The following is a 19104-nucleotide window of genomic DNA, read 5'->3' as shown; positions in this document are numbered from 1 at the left end:
GAAGACGATGTCCACTGCTACCCTGTGTCTAAGGATTTGGTGACCTGGTCGTAGAAGGCCGCCAGGTTGGTCTGACAGGACCTGCCCCTAATGAACCCGTGTTGGTTGGCCCTGAGCATAATCTCCCCCACTGGCCCCTTGCAGATGTGCTTCTGGATAATTTTCTCAAAGAGCTTACCCAGGACCGAGGTAAGACTAACGGGCCTATAGTTCCCTGAGTCCTCCTTCCTCCCCTTTTGAAAATGGGGACCACATTGGCCCCTTGCCTTTTTAATGGTCTTTACTGGTTCCCCTCCTCCAGCTGTGCTTCGTGCTGCGATTCTGCTGTTCATTCCCCGCTGCTCTTCCCCAGCCCTGCAGACTGCTCTGAGCCCTGGCTACAAACAACAGCTCCGGGCAGGAACGCGAGCTCAGGTAGGGAAAGCACTGTCAATGCAGCACTGGGTGCCCTGTCAAGACGCCCAAGAAAGCTAGGTTTTGCTCTACAAACCTGAAGAAGAGATGGGCATCCAACTCTAATGACGACAGGACCAGTGACACAACACCACTAGTTATTTTTGCCTTGGGTGCTGTGTTTCATACACCGTTGCAGTACAGCTCCTTCCATTTTCACTTGGGTTTGAAACTGAACAATCCCTGGATTATTAGTCAAGTTTGTAGTTTCTTTTTAACTGAAGGAACAACGCGCGTTGTGTTGTGTTGTTGCACTGTGGCATCTGCACCCCCCTTTTCAATATCCTAGGTCCGCCCGCAGGCAGGGGTACAGGCATCTCCCACCCTGCGGTCATCCCCTCAGGCCTCTGCAAGCACAGACCAGACCTCCCCGGGGAGCGAACACCGGGTCTGGAGGAGCTGGTCTTGGAGACGCAGCGCACCTCGATCCAGCGGCCCCAAGACAGGGGGAATCCAGCACCTCCCTCGGGCTGACTCCCATCGTGGTTCAAGACCTGTCGTTTGTTTCTAGTCTAGATGGGTCTGGCTGCAAACACCAGGCACATCCTCTTCCCACTTAGTTGAAAACTCTCTTTTCTCAGCAATATCTCCTCCAAGTGCATCATTAACAACCCACCTTCTCTTGCCTACCCCAGCCAGCCTGTCCTCGGTGGTCCCGTCCAGCCCTGCCTCTCTGTGACTGCTGTCACCTTTGGTTTCTCCCCGAGAAGTCAAACCCTGACCTGAAGCTCCTTTATGAATTGATCCACACCGTCAGCATCCGTTTGGAAGTGGGGGCAGCAGAACTGGAGCCGCTTTCCCGGTAAGGGTCTACAGACAGTCGGCACCAGCGTACGCAACATAACGCGCGTGCAAAGCCCCGAATGGGGGGAGCTGCATCGCTGGCTAAAATGGCTCCTTGCAGGATCGGGGCCACATCACAGCTGCAAGTTGCATTCATTTAGGTGCCGTCTGTCTGCGCCCAGGCCAGGACTCCAGCAGAGAGGCACAGAAATAGTCATCGACGGCAGGGGTTGGCAACCTGCGGCAGGCAGACCAGATCCAGCTGAGGAGCCGCTGGATCCAGCCCAGAGCTGGGGTCTTTGGCAGCACCGGGCAGCATGGGACTGGCGCTGGGTTGCTGAGCGCGTGCCGTGGCCAGGGGCTGTGCTGCAGCCGAGCTGTGGGGAGAGGCATGGTGGCTGCTGCCAGGTTTCAGCGCCAGCTGCCTCAGCCCTGAACTAGGTCACAGAGGCCGTGCTGGAGCCATGGAGCTGGGGGTCACATCCAGTCCGAGCCCAGCCTGAGGCAGGATCAGCCCCGTCCAAACCAACCCAGACAAACCCTGTGTCTGACTACTAAGCAACACAATATTTACCCCCGACAGCCCCAGGCATCACCCCAACCTCACCCCCAGGGTGCAGGGAGGGGGCTGCAGCCAGCAGCACCCTGCTGCTGCCAGGGGAGTAGTGGGTGCTGCAGAGAGCCCAGACCCAGGCCGTGCCCCTGCAGAGGAAGGGGAAACCCCCCAGTCCAGACCAGTCTGACCAGGGGGAAATCCCTTCCTACCCCCAGTTCCTGATCTCCATCCTAAACCTGCTTGGCTGCAGCTTTGTGACATCGGTCCGCATCCTGCTCCGCACCAAGAGTAAGCACTGCGACTGCTGCCCTCATGCACGCCAGTGTCCTGAGCTGCCTGCCTGCCCTTGACCCCAGCACAGCTCCCATCGGCCGGAGCAAACCAGCCGGTCCCTGTCCCTGCTCCGGCTCCCGCTCTGCCTTTGTGCACGTGCTAGAGTCTCTCTGCTCCGCACCGCGTGGCACGGGGACGTTGCGTTCTGCAGTGTCTGCCAAGCCCCAACTCCCTTCCGGAGCGACCGCTTGCAAACACATTCACCTGCCCTCGCTGCCCGACTCCGTGGCTTTGCTCCAAGCAGCAGCGAGAGAAGCAATAGCAGAGGGATACTGAGGCCATGGGGACACACCATGCACTGGCAACAGGGGCAGAAGAAATCTCCAATTCTTCTGGTGGGAAGAGGCCAGGGCTAGACCGCCCAGACCCCACTTCTACCTCCCAGACCAGAGCAGACCTAGCTCCACCACTGAGGATGCTTATTACCCCAAAGGGCCTGGAGCAAAGCGCTGGACACTGCTCAGGCGGCCATGGCTGTGGGGCCATGCAGCAGGACTGTCGGGATGCAGCCTTCATTGCAAAGTGCTGCGTCTGCGGGGAGCCCATCTCCAGCGCCCGCAGCACGTCCTGTGCATTCAAACAAGCCGCAAGCTGCTCCTTGGCTGCCGAGACTGGTTGACTCAGCAGCTGCTTGTCCCTGCATCCCTGGGACATCTCCTGGCCTTCTCACGCCTGCTCTCAAGGACATGCCGTTGGACAGCCCAGCAGCACACGCTTGGCTGTGAGCGGGACACCCCAGAGGCTCCTGCCTCTAGGTCACGTATTGTCCCCCCGGTCCCATCTCCCACCAGATCCCCCCATGCTGGCTCTGGGTGGGGGATAAAGGCAGGAAGGGAGACAAAGCAGAGACACGTGCTCCCCTGCAGAGGAGGGGGAGGCTCGGGGCAGGGGCTGCAGCACTGAGGAGCCCCTCAAAGAGGAAGGTTCAGACCCCAGCTTTGCCCCAAATTTCGTGACACCACGAGCTGGCCATGCCGGCATTTGGGCACAGTGCAGAGGTGCACTGCAACGCTTGGCTCCCAGAGCAGAGTCCATGCTCTGGGGCAGAAGAGCGGGGCATCTCGGGCCAAGACCCACAACCGCCAGCTGCCCCAGTGAACTGCAAAAGACAAGGGAGCCTCAACCCCTGCTCTTGTGAGGCCTGGGTGCAAAGGCACCCATGGCAGGTGAGGCTTTCGCTGGGACGGAGGCACCAGACCTGCTCCTCGGAGGAGAGGCGCAGGTATCACAGACAGCTGAGGATGTCTCCCAGCCCCTCCCCTGTGCCGCGCTTCACTTGCTGCACCTGGTTTCCTCTGTCCAGAGACTGAGGAAGACAGCCGTGCACTCGAGAGCCCGTCTCACTGCATCCTGGCTGCAGAGCTGGTCCACGAAAGCCCTCAGGAACCCTTGTTCCTGGTGTAATTTCAGGTCTATCGCAGCTACAACACCCTTATCCTAAGGATTTCTTTCAGAAGAAGAATCTCCTAAATTGCACAGCCTGTCTAACTATCCCAACCGTGCAACTGGTCCAGCAGAAGACCTCAGGCAGACATCTTGGCCTCTCCCAATATTCCCAGACTGCCGTGGCTACAACTTGGTCTGACACGTTCCCCCAGCCTTTAAGGGACGGCCCCATGACACCGAAGCAGCCCGTGCAGCAGGACCCGGGTCCCCCCTAAGTCAGGGCTGCAGTCGCTGGCTCCAGAGCCAGGCTCCCCTCAGGAAAGCCCATGAATCCAAGCAACTCGGCTCTTACAGCCCTGGTCTGAGGATCCTGATGGGGCTTAAACAGCAGAGAAGGGGCAGGCCAGTCTGCTCTGCTGGCAGCAGTGCTGGGCACGCCGTGCACGGGACTTCAGGAGCCCCAGGGCTTCCTGACAGGCACTGGGATGCCTAGATCTCATCGGGGCCCAGGAAGCAGGGCTTTAATGTCCGTGCACATCCTCCCACCCCTGGTTCCACCCCTTCAGCGGGGGCACAGCCTCAACCTGGGGCCTCTGTTAACCCCCTGTGCAGCAGCAGGACATTGGCAGCCATGGCACCCCTGCTTTCCCGGGGCAGGGGTGGGGGCAATGCCTGGGGCTGTGTTGTGTTGGCATAGGGGTCATCTGGGATGGTTTGGACAGAGCTGACCCTGCCTCAAGCAGGGCTGGGACTGGATGTGACCCCACTTCTCCCCTACGATCTCTTCTAGGGAGGAGTCTGCAGGGCTGAGCTGCCCAGCTGGACCCGTGGTGACTCCTACTCACCATAGGACTGGAAGATCTTGCTGTTGACTATGTCTGTCAAGGACTGGAGCTTCTGCCTGAGCAGGCGCTGTGGTGGCAGGTTCCCGATGAAATCCCGAAGCAAGCCCCTGCAGCCCAGACACAAGTGGACAGAGCACAAGTTACGTGGGACCATGGAGAAAAGGGGCAAGGGCTGGAGCTGCCCAGCGCCCGGGACCTGCAAGGCACAAAGGTTTCTCTCCCTGCCGGGGTGTGCTCCACCCCGCTCGCTCAACAGCTGCCCTGCTCCCAGCCACTGCCTCTGCCCACCACTCATGACCGGTTGGAGAGTCTTAAGCGTGTGACCGGTCACATCGGACTGGACCTCTGCCTTGCGGTGAAGCAGGCAGTGTTGGAAAGGAAGCTGTCCAAGAGCTGCCACTCTGCACCACGCGGCTGGCGGGTGGGGTGGCTCGGGGCTGGGCACGCAACGTAGACCGCCTCTCCCTCCACAAGGTATGTTTGCAAGTGAAAGTCTCTTACAAATGTTCTTGTAACAGGGCAGTCAGGCCCTTGAAACCCTGGGGTGGGAGCCCGGCTGTGGGGATTAGCTGGCAGTTAAAGAGCAAGACGTGGAGCTAGGGAAGGAGCAGTGGCCCAGAGGCAGCCTGAACCCAGAGGGGCTCACGTCTAGCGGCTGGAGAGAGGCTGAAAGGTTTGACTTGGGCTCATTTTTCATTTGCTTGGGCCGGGGCCTCTTGCTTGGACTGGCGGAGGGGCTGCCAAGGGGACCAAGCCCATCCACGTGGGGGAGGCACACCCTCCTGCACGGCCCAGTCCAGCGTTGGCAGCTTAGCGTCTTCTGGACCGGACGTCTCTGGGGCGGCCACCTCCCAGGCTGGCCTCTGCCTCTGGGCACAAAGCAGTGAGGCTGCTCCAATGCGCTGTAATTACGGTGCATCAGAGCAGACTCGATTAATCAATTCTGCTGCAGCGTGGTAATTACTGTGCTCCAGCAGAATCCAACGTCACACATGGCAGTGTCCCCGTGCCAAAAAACGGTGGTGTGGATACTTCAACTAGCGCGCATTCAACAAGGTTAATTAAAGTGCCCCACCATTTTTCAGTGTGGAGACACTGATACATGTGACGCTCTGGGTGCTTTAATTAGACCAGCTCTCCGAGGTGCTCCCCGCCCCCGGACGCACACACTCCTGGAGCATGTCTATAAACGCCCAAAGTCTGGAAGAGCTCCAGCAAACCCCTCCAGCAGTTCATTTCATTATGGGAGAACAACAGGCCCCTTGTCACCAGCTGCATTGCTCTGAACCAAGGACTGACACCTGGTCCAGTCCAGGAGAGTCGTGAAGGGAGAAACTGCTCGCCCCGTGGGGCTGTTCCTGCAGCCTTGCCCTGCGTGGCTGCAGCAGGCCCAGTTCCTCCACGCTTGTTCCCTTTTTCTCTGGCCAGAGCCCGTCTAGTTCCTCTCCGAGCTGCTCCGCAGCTGCTGCAGCCAAGCGAGCTGGAGGGGCTGGGGCAGTTGCTTCACACCCTGCACAAATGCTTTGTTCAGCTCAATTTCTTCACTCCGCTCCAGTTTCTTAAAAGGGCAAGTTTTAAAGAGGCAACACCAAGACCACGCGCCCATCCTCAACAGGCACAGGCAACTGCACGGACACGAAGCCAGATTCAGAAGTGTGGAAGGGACCTCGAGGGCCTGGGATGCAGGGATGCCACTCCACAGTCATTGCTGCCAACGCGTCTCCGTCCTCCTGTTGAAACCTCCCAAGGAAGGAGGTCCCAGGAGCCTGCTCCATCACCTTACTGTCCTATCGGGAGGGGACGTTTTCCTGAAGTGTTTCCTGCCCCTGCGCTGCTGCTCGTTCAACCCTTGTCCTGCGTCCCTCTCCCTTGAGGCAGCCTTTCAGCTGCTTGCAAGTGGCTCTCCTGTCCTGCCGTGCCCTCTTCTCCTGCTCAGCGTGCCGAGTTCGCTCAGCCTCTCCCCGTGGAGCTGCAGCAAGCCCCTTATCATCGCGGCTGCCTGCCTCTGGGCCCTTCTGCATGTTCCTAAAATGTGGGCCCGGACTGCACACAACCCCTGGGCCGGGTCTGACCAGCTGCAAAGGCAGGCGCCATCCCCTCCCAAGTCTTACACTCCAGACGCCTGTCTGCTGTGGCGAGGCCCCACGCTACATTCACTTTCGGGGCGGTTTGGCACGGCAGCACATCCAGCCGCTGCATCTGTGGTTAGTGCTAAAGCTGCAGCTGCATGTCTACCGGCTCGGGTTATCGTCGCCCCCAGATCATGCACAGCTCCCACCCGCTCCTGGAGGACCCAGACATGGCGTGTGGCTTTGTGGAGAGACCAGCAGCCCAGCGTGGACGTCCAGCTCTGCTGTGAGCGGCGACCGTGCAGCAACGGCAGGGTCTGGTCTGACCCGCTTCCCGTCCACGCATTCAGAGCCCGGCTTGCTTCAACCGTAGCATCTGCTCCTCCTACCAGCCCTGTCGAGGACCCAGCCAGATGGAGAGAGCCGGGGGAGCTTACCGGTCTCTTCTGAGCCTCTCCTGAGCCACGGACGGTCCCTCCTGAGCTGCCATCTCAGCTGCACGGATGCAGTCACTTCCACAGCTTGTGCACAGCGCATTGCACACCCAGACAGGGCCTCCCCCTTCCTATCCCCCAGGCAGGGCAAGTGCCCCTGGCCCCAGCGGCCGGAGGTCCAGCGCCAGCGTTTCCTTCCTCTGGGCTCAGAGCCAGGCGTGTGGGCAGGTGGCACCAGGCCGTGCTGCCCTGCTCCTGCCATCGCCTTTAGATCCCCCTGGGCCAATACAGCACGTTGTCCGCTCAGGCTGTGGGGCGCTGGGGCAGCTGACACCCCACAAGCTGCTTGCTGACACGCAGGCCACACTGTGTGACGTGAGACCCAGCACGGCGTGGCTCCATGAAAGGAGGAGAAAAGTGTCCCTTACCCCAGCACGGAGCTGTCGAAGATCCCAAACATGTCCTCCAGGATGGAAGGCAAGTACTTCAGAGCCGCCTCCTGGAAGCAAACACCAGCACAGAGTTAGCTAGGGGCAGAGGGAGCTGGGCTTCGTTAAGCATTTCAGAAGGGCACAATTCAGGTAGTTTTACTGCTTGGGGCACATGAAAGTCATGCTCGGGCATCCTTGAAACCCCCTTAAGCACCATGGATTTCACTCTGCGACCTAACGTGGCAAACAGACAGACCGGTGGGGCCCGTGAATCTGTAGCTCATGGTGGCTTCCCACTGACCAGTGCACGAGGCAGCTCGCGCTGCTGGAGGGGAGGGCTCGTGAGCTCTCCCTCCCCACCCCACGGTGCCGGACGTCCACTGGTACACCTGCTCTGACTGTGGCATCGGCACCTGGCAGCCCAGCTCGGCTGGCAGAGGACCTGGGCAGGAGCCGCGGTGCCCAGTTCTCACTTTGAGGCCGTGCAGGAATCCCCAAGGCCGACCCCAGGGACCAGGCTGCAGGGGCTGTAGGTTGAGGAGACTGAACCCCACTCCACTGCCCCTTCCTAGAGTCCTGGAGCCATGGGGCGGGCAGGGAGCTGCGGGGTCGCATCCAGTCCCAGCCCTGCCTGAGGCAGAATCAGCCCCATCCAAACCAGCCCAGACAAACCATCATCTAAACTCTTTGTAAGGTTATCATCGCCCCCGACAAAGCCCCAAGCATCGCCCCCGCCCCCAGGATACAGGGGGGCTGCGGCTGGCATTGTCCTGCTGCTGCCAGGAGGGTCATGAGCACTGCAGAGACCCCCAGGCCCAGGCCATGCCCCAAATCCAGAGGAAGGAGAAACCCCCCAGTCTGGACCAGTCTGCACAGGGGGGAAATCCCTTCCTGCCCCCAATGCAGTGCTGGGCTGAGCCTGAGCATGGGGGCAAGACCCTCCAGCCAGGACCCTGCGGGGCCGATGCAGCACAGTGCAGCCTCATCCCCAGCCCGGGCTACAGCAGCACCAGTGCCTCTGGGGGAGGCTTCAAACTCTCCCGACGTGTGGAGCAGAAAGGGGAGAAGGGGGAACCAGCACAGCCCAGATGCCTGGGACATCCCCACAGCAGAGCATGGGCATCGCTGCGCCTGTGCTAAATGACACTAATGCGCAGTAGAGCAATTCTACTGCGCATTAGTGCAACAGCACGTTTTTTGCCAGGATGCACTAATGCACAGTAGGATTAATCTACTGTGCTTTCAGCGCCTTGTGTAGATGCGCCCAGTAAATACTTATCAGTCCACAGATTTTAAGGCCAGAACGATCAACGCTGCCCTCTCGCCTTGTAGGGACCCCAGAATTTCCCCAATGACTCTTGCGTCAAGACTGCAATTCCTGGCTGAGCTGATGTGCATCTTTTAGGCTCATCCCTTGATTTAAAGGCTTCGCTTGATGGGGAATCCAGCATGTTTCCAGGCCAGTTGCTCCACTGGTTAACACCTGCACCATTTTATTTGCAGTCACTGGACCCAATACAAGCTTCCAGCCCCCGGATCTGACCCAGCCCTGGTCGGCTGTCTTAGACGGTTTTCTACTATCAGGAATTGTCTCTCTGCATAGAAGGTTTTTCACCTCTTCGCCTTCACCTGGGCAACCTAAATAGATTGAGCAGTTTCATTCCCCCTCCATAAACCATATTCCCAGACTTCGATCATTTTTGTAGCTCTTTTCAGTTCTAACATTTCTGCCTCTTTTTAACTCTGGACCCCAGACCTGGCCGTGTGAGCCAGGCTGGGTCACACTAATGTCACAGACGAGCATTGCCACTTTCCTACACTGTTTCTACGCATCACTTCTCTGCTTGCGCAGCCAAGGAGCAGGTTAGCTCCCCTAGCAACAGCAGGGCCCTGAAAGCTCTTTTTCGGCTGGTTATCCATGGTGACCTCAGTCCTTTTCTGAGTCACTGGTTTCCAAAATACAGCTCCTGACTCTGCAATTGTGACTTATGTTCTTTGTTCCTACATGGATGCCTTTAACTATATTAAAACACGTATTGTTCAGGTGAGCCCAGCTCACGGGTCTGGATCATGTTGTTCAATTGGTATTTTCATTGTTACTTAGCATCCCGGCATTTCCGTCCTCTGCAAACGTTATCAGGGGACGACTACTGCAGCGCTGAATAGTGCTGGGCCGTGACCGGGTCCCTAAGGGACCCCAGCAGAAAACCCCCCACAATTTTATAATTCCCCATTTATGACTACATTTTGAGATTTATGTTACTCAGATTTTCATCCTTTTAATACGAATTTTGCTGGCTGTGTAAAGTGCTAATTTTTAAATAAAAATATTATGTTTTGAGAGGTACCTTATATCAACACCACTCCCCCTTCTACCAAACTTGTAACTTAATAAAAATGATTTAACCGTTATTAGATAAACCCCACGTTCAATAAAACTGCTGATTCGCATTCATTATGCTGCCATCATTTAATTCTTTATTGATTTCATCCAGCAGCATTTTTGCAATGATTTTGTCAAGCTCAGCCTCAGACTAAATGGCCCAAGTGCTGTGGGTCACCCCATGTGCTCTCGGAAACGGCTACATCCTCAGACGTTTCCAGTCCTTGGGGCTTCCAGGGTGTTGCACAATCTGTTAAAAATCAACACAAATGCCCCCAGAAGCTCTTCTGCCAACTCTTGTAAACTCCTAGCTGCAAGTTATGTCAACCTGAGGACTCAAAAGTTGATTTTTTGTCCCTGTTAATACCCTCCCTAGTCACTGCCAAATTAAAGAGTGCTTCATTGTCATTGTCCTGACTGCCTCGAGCACGCAACGGAAATATTTACCAGGATTCGACATTTCTGTCTTACCTGTACCATTGCTGACACAGCCCCCGGGATTGCGGCTGCACAATCGCTGGGGTTTCCTTGTGCTCCTGCTGCCCGTTAGCACACCCCTCCTGTCCGTAAGCCGACTGACCCTGCACTTACCACCAGGCACTCGAGCTTCCCATATCCCTTGCCTGCATTTCAGAGCTGCCAATTTGGACATATGGTAACAACTTTCCCCCTTGTCCTTTGGTTTACATAGATTTTTGCTGCTTTTGTTTCAGTTCTTAACCAGGATGTGGGGGGAGGGGTTGAGCCATTTGTGAAAAATGTGGGGATTTCTGTAACATGCACAACCCAGCCTCCCCGTTCACGCTGCGTGCACCCTTCGGTGGTGAGAAAGGCACTCCATAACAAGGAGAGAGAAGAAAGGGGGAGGTGTTGGTGGCAGACAGATGCTTGCTGGGTCTCTCCTGTGAAAGGAAAGTCCTGAGCCACATTTGAATTTGCATGGAGCCACTTTAAGGGCTGAGGTGAAGCAGGGCTGCATCCGGGGAGAGCCCAGCCTTTGAGTTCGAGGGCAAAGGGGCAAACACGGGTTCATGTGCAAAGCCTGGGCACTGGAGCCCAACAGCCCAGATGAAATCTCGATCACACCTGCCCTGTCACACCCCACCAAGCACCAGAGAGCACAAGTGCCCGGCCTCGAGGTAGTCAGCACCCCGGGGCAGCTGTGGGCTCTGGATACCCCATGGATTTCCAGTCTGCTCCAGCTTATTTGTTTGGCTCTGGAGGTACACCGCTGTTGTGGGGACTGTGGATAGGTGAGACGGGCAGAGCTCCTCTGCCTCTGCTTTGCTTTGCCCCTCCAGGGCAGCCGCGTTTGATTTGAATTCCACATGGGCTAGCGTGCGCTGGCCTGTGGAAGAAGATTGCTGGGCTCGGATGTCCTCCCGCAGCAAGGGAAGCAGTGCTCCGAGGACGGAGGAGCACCCGGGCCCCGCGCGGTCACAGACACCTTGCACAGGGAGCAAGGGAAAGCGAACTGCGGGAGTCAGACTTGGACAGAAGGAAGCAATCAGCTTCCTCGAGAAGCTCCCCCGAGCATCCAGCACATTCAGGGTGAGTAACAGCGATTGCTCATTGTCTGAAGAAGACCCAAGTTCAGGCCTGTCCTGGATATTGAGAGCTGGGAGGGCTCCTTGAAGGGGAAGACACAGGGGCAGGTTCAGGGAGCAGCACCGATCAGGCCAACACAGATACGAACGGAGACGTTCTGGGCTGTTGTAATATCCCCTGCGACATCCTGGATCAGACACAAGGGGAAAGGCTGCACAAAGGGCACATCTAACTGTAAGATTAATGTGCATAAATAAACTCCAGAGTTTATTGCTCCCAAGCGCACCCTTTGAACATGCTCCCAGGAGCAAAAAACTCTGGAGCGAATTGCTCTGGAGTTTATTCATGAGCAGCACATGGAGCTCTGTTGCAGCAGCCCCGGCTGGCAGGGGCAAGGGACAGGGGGGCAGCCTGCCAGCCCAGGGCTGCTCTGGCCAGGCTGCATGTGCTGCAGAGCGGTTGGTGGGGGCACGAGGAGCACCACACTGAAGCACCCCATGCCCCAGGGAGCCAGGGCAGCACCTATACGTGTGTTGCTGCACATGAAGAAACTCGGAGCAGGATAGGTCATCCTACCCTGCTGTGGAGTTTATTACTTTCGTGTGTCTTAATAGGGGCACACATGTAGACGCTGAGATGTTTACTGCGCAGTTAACAAGGCAACTGCAATACACATCTCATGTACAAGGAACAACTCGCGCCCAGGAAAATACGATTCTGCCTTGTGCTCCTGGACGAGCCTCCGTGCCCCTGAGCCCAGGGTCGCTGCCTGCAACCAGGCGTGTGCACAACTTCTCCCTCCCGCCAGCACTGATTCAGGGGGTTCCTCCAGCCCCTCACGACACTGCTACCTCCCACATGCACCTGTTTGTCCACCTGCGGCGGCGTAGCTTTGTGCCAAGGCTTGCACAGGTCTTGCAGAGCAGCCGAGCCCAGGGAAGCTCAACAGCAGTCTGGAACAGCCTCCTGAGTCCCAAAAGGCTCCCACAGCTCATCCTGAAGCCATCCCTGTAGGTCTCTCCTCCATCACTGGCTCCAGCTTCAGCCCCCTGACCTCAAGGGCTTGTACTTCACTGTTGGCTGAGACTCCCTGGCTTGGTTTTCCTAGCCTGTCTCCCAGATTTCCAGACAGGCGAAGCTGGAAGCAGCCAGCCTCTCTCCCTTAAAGGAATATATAACCCTGCGTCTCTGACCTTCCCTGTGTGCCCAGGGAGCCCCGCCACAGACTCCTGAGACCACCTGCCCCCATTGCGTTCCCAAGGGGACAAAGTCTGTGCGTTCCTACGTGTCCGCCAGGTGCTCAAACAGTCCCCGGGGGCACTTCAGTCTTCGGGGCCCTGTGTGTGTGCCTGCGCAGCTCTGCACCCCTGAGCCCACCATTTGCTTTGATACTGGGCTCAGTAACCAGCTGGACTGTTGCAAGGAGGAGGACTTTTCTCCAGCACCCAGCTGCACCCCTCAGAGACACCAGCCGATCTAGAGCAGCAGTGCTGGCTGTCTCTGCGTGGAGGCAATGTCCTCATTTAGGGCCTGATGTGCAACGGGACGTCTTCAGTCCATGCCCAGGGCAGGGGCCAAGCTTGCTCCTCCCTTGGAGTCTGACTAAATTAGCACAGAATTAACCAAGAGGTCACAATGTGCAGGTCCCTAACTCTTCCCTTGTTTGGGCCACCTCTAGCTTCAAGCCCACGTCCTTTGTCCTCTTCCCCCAAACAGACCCCCTCGCCTGCCGCCTGTTCAGAGATTGTCCTATTAATGCTCTCCGGACACTCTCCGGCTGGCCGGGCTCTGCCTGGGGCTCACGGCTCCGCACAGGGCAACACTGACCAGAGTTTCCACTCACCCCATCAGGTCAGGACAGAGCTGCACCTTGGAGACTGACTGGTTCAGAGAGGCAGCAGCCGACTGCACCAGGTGCTAGGAAAGGTCCAAGCAGAAAAGAAAGGGACGGGATGGGGCAGGGACACCACTGAAAGGCAGCACGCGATTTATTTGCAGCAATAGGGATAAAGATGTCGTCGGGTGGTTCGGAGGCCAGGCTCCCTGCCGCTAGTATCCACACACAGCAGCCGGCTGTTCACAGGCGCGCTTTTGTCCAGTGTGTCCTGTTTTGACTTCCTCCAACGTGTTTCAAGTTCCCTGCTTCCAGTGAGCTGGCAAACTCCATTGCAAAAGGCCAAGGCCCGCTGTCTAGGATGGCGATGTCGGAGAGGCCACGGCTGCCACGTCCGACCTCCAGCAGGTGCGGGCGTCGTGGGACAGGTCGGGACAAACACAACACGCAACAAAGGCACAGGCACTGTCCATGGCAAGACCTTGCTTGCAGTCCTAAGGGCATGAGACCTTGATCTTTCTGCCTGAAATGTTCCAGCTGGGAGCGTAGCCTCGGGCTGACTTAGTTCTTTTTAAAGCTTCAGCAAAAATAGGCTGGTCGAGTCAAAGACCAAGCCTGGGGACAGACACGGGGCTGCCGAAGCCAATGGTGGTCTTACCAAGGCTCCCAGGTCCCACAAGTGCAGTGTGGGGAACTGGATTCAGCTGGGAATTGGCTTGGAGCACAAAGGAGAGAGGGAAAGCGCCTGAGTCCACCTCCAAGGTGCACAATGCAGGGGGCTAATGGGGGCAGAGGCTCTGCACTCAGTGCACACCCCCCCACAGAGAAACCAGCAGAAGACCCTGTAATCCCAGGCCTGTCAGCCCGGCATCAATTGTGGGCAAAGTAATGGAGTTGTTGATATGGGACTTGGTTAATGAAGCATTAGAGAAGAGTAATATCGGCTGTGCCAATCAACACGGGCGTAGAGAAAGCAGATCCTGTCAAATTACCTTGATGGCTTTTTTTGATGAGATTACAAGTTCACTACTGGTAACAGTGCTGATATGATATGCACAGGCTTCCGAGAGGCGCTTGACTGGGAGCGGCATGACAGTTTGATTAGAAAACTAGGACAACAAAAATCAACATGGCTCTCATTAAATAGATTAAAAGCCATCAGGCAGGCCTCGCAGGACCGTCTCGCGATCATTATCCGGCGAGCCCATTTCTGGTGGGATCCCACAGAGATTGGCCGTGGGTCCTCCCCCGACACGTGCTTCAATTATCCACCACGATTTCTATTCTCTTCAAGGCCAAGGGTGCAAGCAGCACAAAGGTGGGACGGCAGGATGGCTCAACGAGGCGCGGCGGTCCGCATCATTTGGTCAGCTAGGTGCGAGCACCAGTGCATGTTTCGGCACGGCCCAACATACAGGCGGGCGTGCAGGAGTATAAAACACAGGCCACCCTTACATGACCGGGCATGTTACCTGTACAACCCCAATGGCTCTGTCATGGCTGTGCATTGCGTGCACAATCACAGGCTTTATGTCCCCAAAACCCGCGCCCACCTCAGCCTGCGGCACAGACCTGCTTGGAGGAGGCGGATGACAAAGAAAGCTGCTGGAAGGTCCCTGGCAGAAGCTGGGAGATGCGGCAGCTTCGGAAAGCCCCACCTCTGCATGAATGAAGCCAGGCAAGAAGGACGGTCTCAAGATCAAGGCCGTGAGATGCCATTGTGGAGAACTGGCTCCTGCCCCTGCCCTGTCGCTGCAAGTTACTTACGCCATGTCGTTCGCAGGTGGCCGCTGCCTGCTTGCTGCTCAGCTCGGGGGGCAGTGAGCTCTGCTGGCGCCCGGGGCAGAGGTGGGGGGTCAGACTGACCATGGCAGGGTGGGGGGAGGTTCTGGACCTGCTCCGGTGCCCCACGGTCACCTGGCACAGCTGTTACTGCGTGGCAGCTGGTGCAGCAGGGTGGGCTGGTGTGCAAGACCCTCAGAGCCCGATGTGCACATGTGCAAACGGTTTGCGGCTGCCACTGCAGTCAGCAAACACCATGCTCCAAATATACGAGGTGCAATGAAGAGGCTCAGTGGTCTGAGAAAGCAGCAGCATGCACCCCCAGCTGTGCCCCTAAACTAGCAGAACCAGGAGGTTCCTTATGAATTAATCCTGCCAAGTCCACCAGGCTCATTTCGGGCCCGATGTCTTTCAAACCTTCCTCCCTTGCAACCAGGCTGCAAAGATAATTTCATTAGTGTCTGCAAGGCACTCGGATACAGTAGGAATAGACATCACAGAACAGTCCGGGATGAGGCCTGGAGATGCACGGGCCTGCGAAGCTGTACAGAAATACCTATTTCCCCAGCATCGCCCGTCCTGTGCCCTGAGGCAGGGGTCCCACAGATAAAACCCCAATGCACGAGCATGTCTAACTCTGGCCGTGCTTGACTTTGCACTGGTCCTTTAGTGCTGTATCTTTATGCAATGATTGTGGACACATCTACTTGTTTCTTAATACACCTTAATTACTGTGCATTTAGTTTAGCACTTTGGGGCTTTCATTTGCACCGTTATCTGTTGGTGTCTGACCAGACAGCAGATCAGTGTTGGTCTTTCTGCAGCGCTTAGATGGTGCTTTATAAGCAATCTAATAAAAGTCCACGTTGAAGGGCGATCACTGTCGCAGCGTTCCTTATTTTAGGAAAGATGAAACCGTGCCCGTCCTGGCTTCTTTTAGAAGCGTTGATCTCATTAAGGATTGTGTCAGCTCAGGACTTGGATGGGAGTCCCAGAATCACAGGGGAGGGCTGGAGGGACCTTGAGAGGTCGTCTAGTCCAACCCCCTTCCCAGTTTCATGTCGTGGGCAAACTTGCTCCAGCAGCTGCCTGTGCCAGCATCCAAACCATTAATGAACACCTTGAACAGCGCCAGGCCCTGCGGGACTCCACGGGAAACCTCCTGCCATCCTGACCCCTGCCTGTAGGAATTACCCTTTGCTTGCAGCTATTGAGCCAGTTTGTCCGGCTCGTGTTTCTCCAGTTTGTTTACGAGGAAGCCACATGGGACCTTGCCAAAAGCTCGGCTGAAGTCCAGACACACGACAGCCACAGCACACCCTTCATCCAGCCAAGTACTTACTTTGTCAGAGGAGGAGATCAAGCTTGTTTGGCACAATCTGATCTTAGTAAAACCCATTCTGGCAGCTTGTGATCAACCTTTCCTCCTCCAGATGCTTGCATGACATGATGTCGATGCAGGAAGCCTTCTCAGCATGGCTTCCTGCCCACCCTAATTTCCATTGGATGGGTGTGAAACCATGTTGGCAGGTGTTAGCCAAAAGTCCTGAGCAAGCACCTCCTGCCCTCGCCCAGACGAGAGGCCAATTATCCAGATGCAGAGAGGAAACTTGCACTCTGCGCATCATCAGAGAAAGCATCCCTGCAGCTGATGCGCCATCAAGACACCCCATGCCGGGCGGGCGGCCGCGGGGACGGGAGGGGCGGGCAGGTGCGAGCGGTGCCACAGGGCAGCCGGCCGGCCAGCACCAAGTGCCAGGATGGAGAGGCCAGCCGGTGAGGTGAGCCAGCACAGGCTCTGAGCCACGGCACGCTGGGCGGCTGGTCAGACACGATAGAAACTTCTGTGCTGCATCCCCAAGCTCTGCAGCCTCAGAGAGGCATTCATCCCTCCTTTTCCATGCAAACGTGGTTACTCTACATGCACCGGTGCAGCATGAGCCAGCAGCTCCGTGGCAGCTGGTGCCCCTGGCCGGGCTTGGAGGCCGGCGATCGGGCCGGACGCAGTCCTGGGCTGACCTGTGTTTCTTTGCTATACATCGTCTGTCCCAGTGCCCACAGCAGTCGGTTTGGACCAGCTCCCACGGGTGTGGGCAGCCCGTGCTCACTGTGGGGACTCCAGCTTGAGCTCCAGGATCAACAGATTTATTTTAAAAACACTTTGTGTGTCTACGCCTTAGGGCTGCAAAGGGGGTTCAGGCTGTGAACGACGTGGCAGGGCCTAGAGGAGCTGCCGGCAGCTACGCGGACAAGCCGAGCGCTCATCCCAGGAAGGTGCTGGGCACCTGCAGAGCCGCCCCGCGCTGCGCCAGCCCCCCCGCCAGTAGCCGAGCTCGGGCAACGGCCGCTCCAGGGGATGTATGCCGACATCTCGCCCCATCCAACGCAGCCCTGCGGCCTGGCACCGGATGGGACCGGGAGTGCACTTCCTCACACATCATCCAGCTCAGCAAAGAGGCCCCAGAGACAGCTGTGGCACGCTTGCAGAAGGAGACCACTCTGCCCACAGCTGAAGCCCACGAAGAGCAGACGCTCCCTCGGGCTGAGGCTGCGCAAGTGACCTCTCGTCCCCGTGGCAGATTTTGGGGCCCTGAGCAGAGCGGAGAGGGGGCACGCGGACAGAGACCTTTTCTTGGCGGTGGCTCATGAGGCCCTTGAGATATCCTTCATTACTGGGGGGCAGAAACGGGATAACCCTTTTCCTCACCCACTATGCCTGAGTGCCCAGCAAAGCTGGTGACATCTGGGATTTATTCCCCTCCCTCCTGCCTGAGGACTTGTTGTCTTGGGGTCCTTGGTTGAGCCAAGCAAGGGTGACCACCAGGAACTGGGGGGACGTTTGTTCACCAGAGCGCCCCAAGGGATGACGAGGTCGAACGGTCACAAACTCCTGCAAGACCATATCAGGCTGGACATAAGGAAGAATTTCTTTACTGTCCGAGCCCCCAAGGTCTGGAACAGCCTGCCAGCGGAGATGGTTCAAGCACCTACATTGAACACCTTCAAGAGTAAATTGGATGCTTATCTTGCTGGGATCCTATGACCCCAGCTGACTTCCTGCCCTTTGGGCAGGAGGCTGGACTCGATGATCTCCCGAGGTCCCTTCCAGCCCTGATGTCTATGAAATCTATGAAACCCACAGCTCAGTGACAAAGAAATGCCAACATGCAGTTCTTCAGTGACTGGTAAACACCGGAAAACCAAACAGCAGGAAACGGAGGACACGTGGAGCCCCTCGTACCAAGTGAGCAGAGCCACCAGCTTCAATCACCTCAGTAAAGATTTGGAGCTGAACAACTCCTTGGAGGGCAGTGGCAGAGCCGCTCCAGAACAGCCGTGCCCCACGTCTCGGATTAGCATGTCCTTGCAAGACAGTTTCCCAACAGAAAGGAGAGAAATGAGAAGTGCAGGCAGATGAAGGGGGAAGAGACTTGCTGGCTACGCAGAGCAGAGGCGATGCTTGGAGCAGAGGATGCTTCACAGACCGGTATCCTGAGACGTGACTGACACCAGGGACACGTCAAATCGATGGCTGCAGCAAGCCTGCAAGCACCGCGCGAGTCTGTGCTCCAGGCCAGCAGGGTGGGCTTCCTGCAGAAACTAAAGGCACCGGGGAATAATTACTGCAAATCGCTAATGCAGGTAATAAATTCACCCTTCGGGAAATGGAAACAGAATATGCTGTGCTGTTCTGTTCTGTTCTGCTGCAGAGGTCTGACAAAGCAAGAGGCAAAGGCTGTAACAAGCTAGTGCTGCTCTAGGAAACACCGTGACAGACGCGATAGACGTGGCTGTGCCTGGCCGGGTGCTCTGCAGACTCCTAAGCTTAACCCGAGTGCAGACCCTTTACTGGTTTATAGTGGGTTCCTCATAAAGCCCGAGGGCAGCTGGGCTGGCAGGGCCCTCGGGAGGTCACCAGTACTCCCAGTGCTGCACCAGAACAAGCATCCGTCGGGCCCGGCAGTGCTCAGAGCACAGCCACTAGGATGGATCCAGCCTATGGAGCAAGTCGTCCAGCCATGGGGCTTCCCCCAGGTCCAAGGTCCACGGGCCGGCGGCAGGGGAGCAGGGGCTGTGTTAATTGCCATGTCTCTGGGTGCTTCTGCTTCCCCTAACTTACATTTAGATCTTAGAAAAGTTTATTAAGGAGGCCATCCTTGAGGGACTGGCCCAGGCTAACATCCTAAGGGACAGCCAGCACGGGTTTGTTGCGGGTAGGTCTTGTTTGACCAATCTCATTTCTTTCTATGACCAGGTGACCTATCAC

At 56.9% G+C, this 19104-nt stretch overlaps 1 protein-coding gene across 1 annotated transcript in view; it reads right to left on the bottom strand.

Moving 5' to 3' along the window:
• LOC109324490 (dedicator of cytokinesis protein 2-like) overlaps positions 1 to 19104 on the bottom strand; it is a 106070-nt gene that overhangs the window by 46765 nt on the left and 40201 nt on the right. Inside the window, exons 24-25 of the mRNA XM_019556497.1 lie at positions 7288 to 7358; positions 4357 to 4463 (exon numbers count right to left, since the gene is read on the bottom strand). Coding sequence (XP_019412042.1) covers positions 4357 to 4463; positions 7288 to 7358 — 178 coding nt within the window. The remainder of the gene's footprint in view (positions 1 to 4356; positions 4464 to 7287; positions 7359 to 19104) is intronic.

The sequence above is a fragment of the Crocodylus porosus genome, unplaced genomic scaffold, assembly GCF_001723895.1.
Source record: "Crocodylus porosus isolate Cpor-Errol unplaced genomic scaffold, CroPor_comp1, whole genome shotgun sequence".
Classification (NCBI taxonomy): domain Eukaryota; kingdom Metazoa; phylum Chordata; order Crocodylia; family Crocodylidae; genus Crocodylus; species Crocodylus porosus.
Note: the sequence above shows the minus strand (reverse complement) of the source record. Positions and strands in the feature narration are given on the sequence as shown.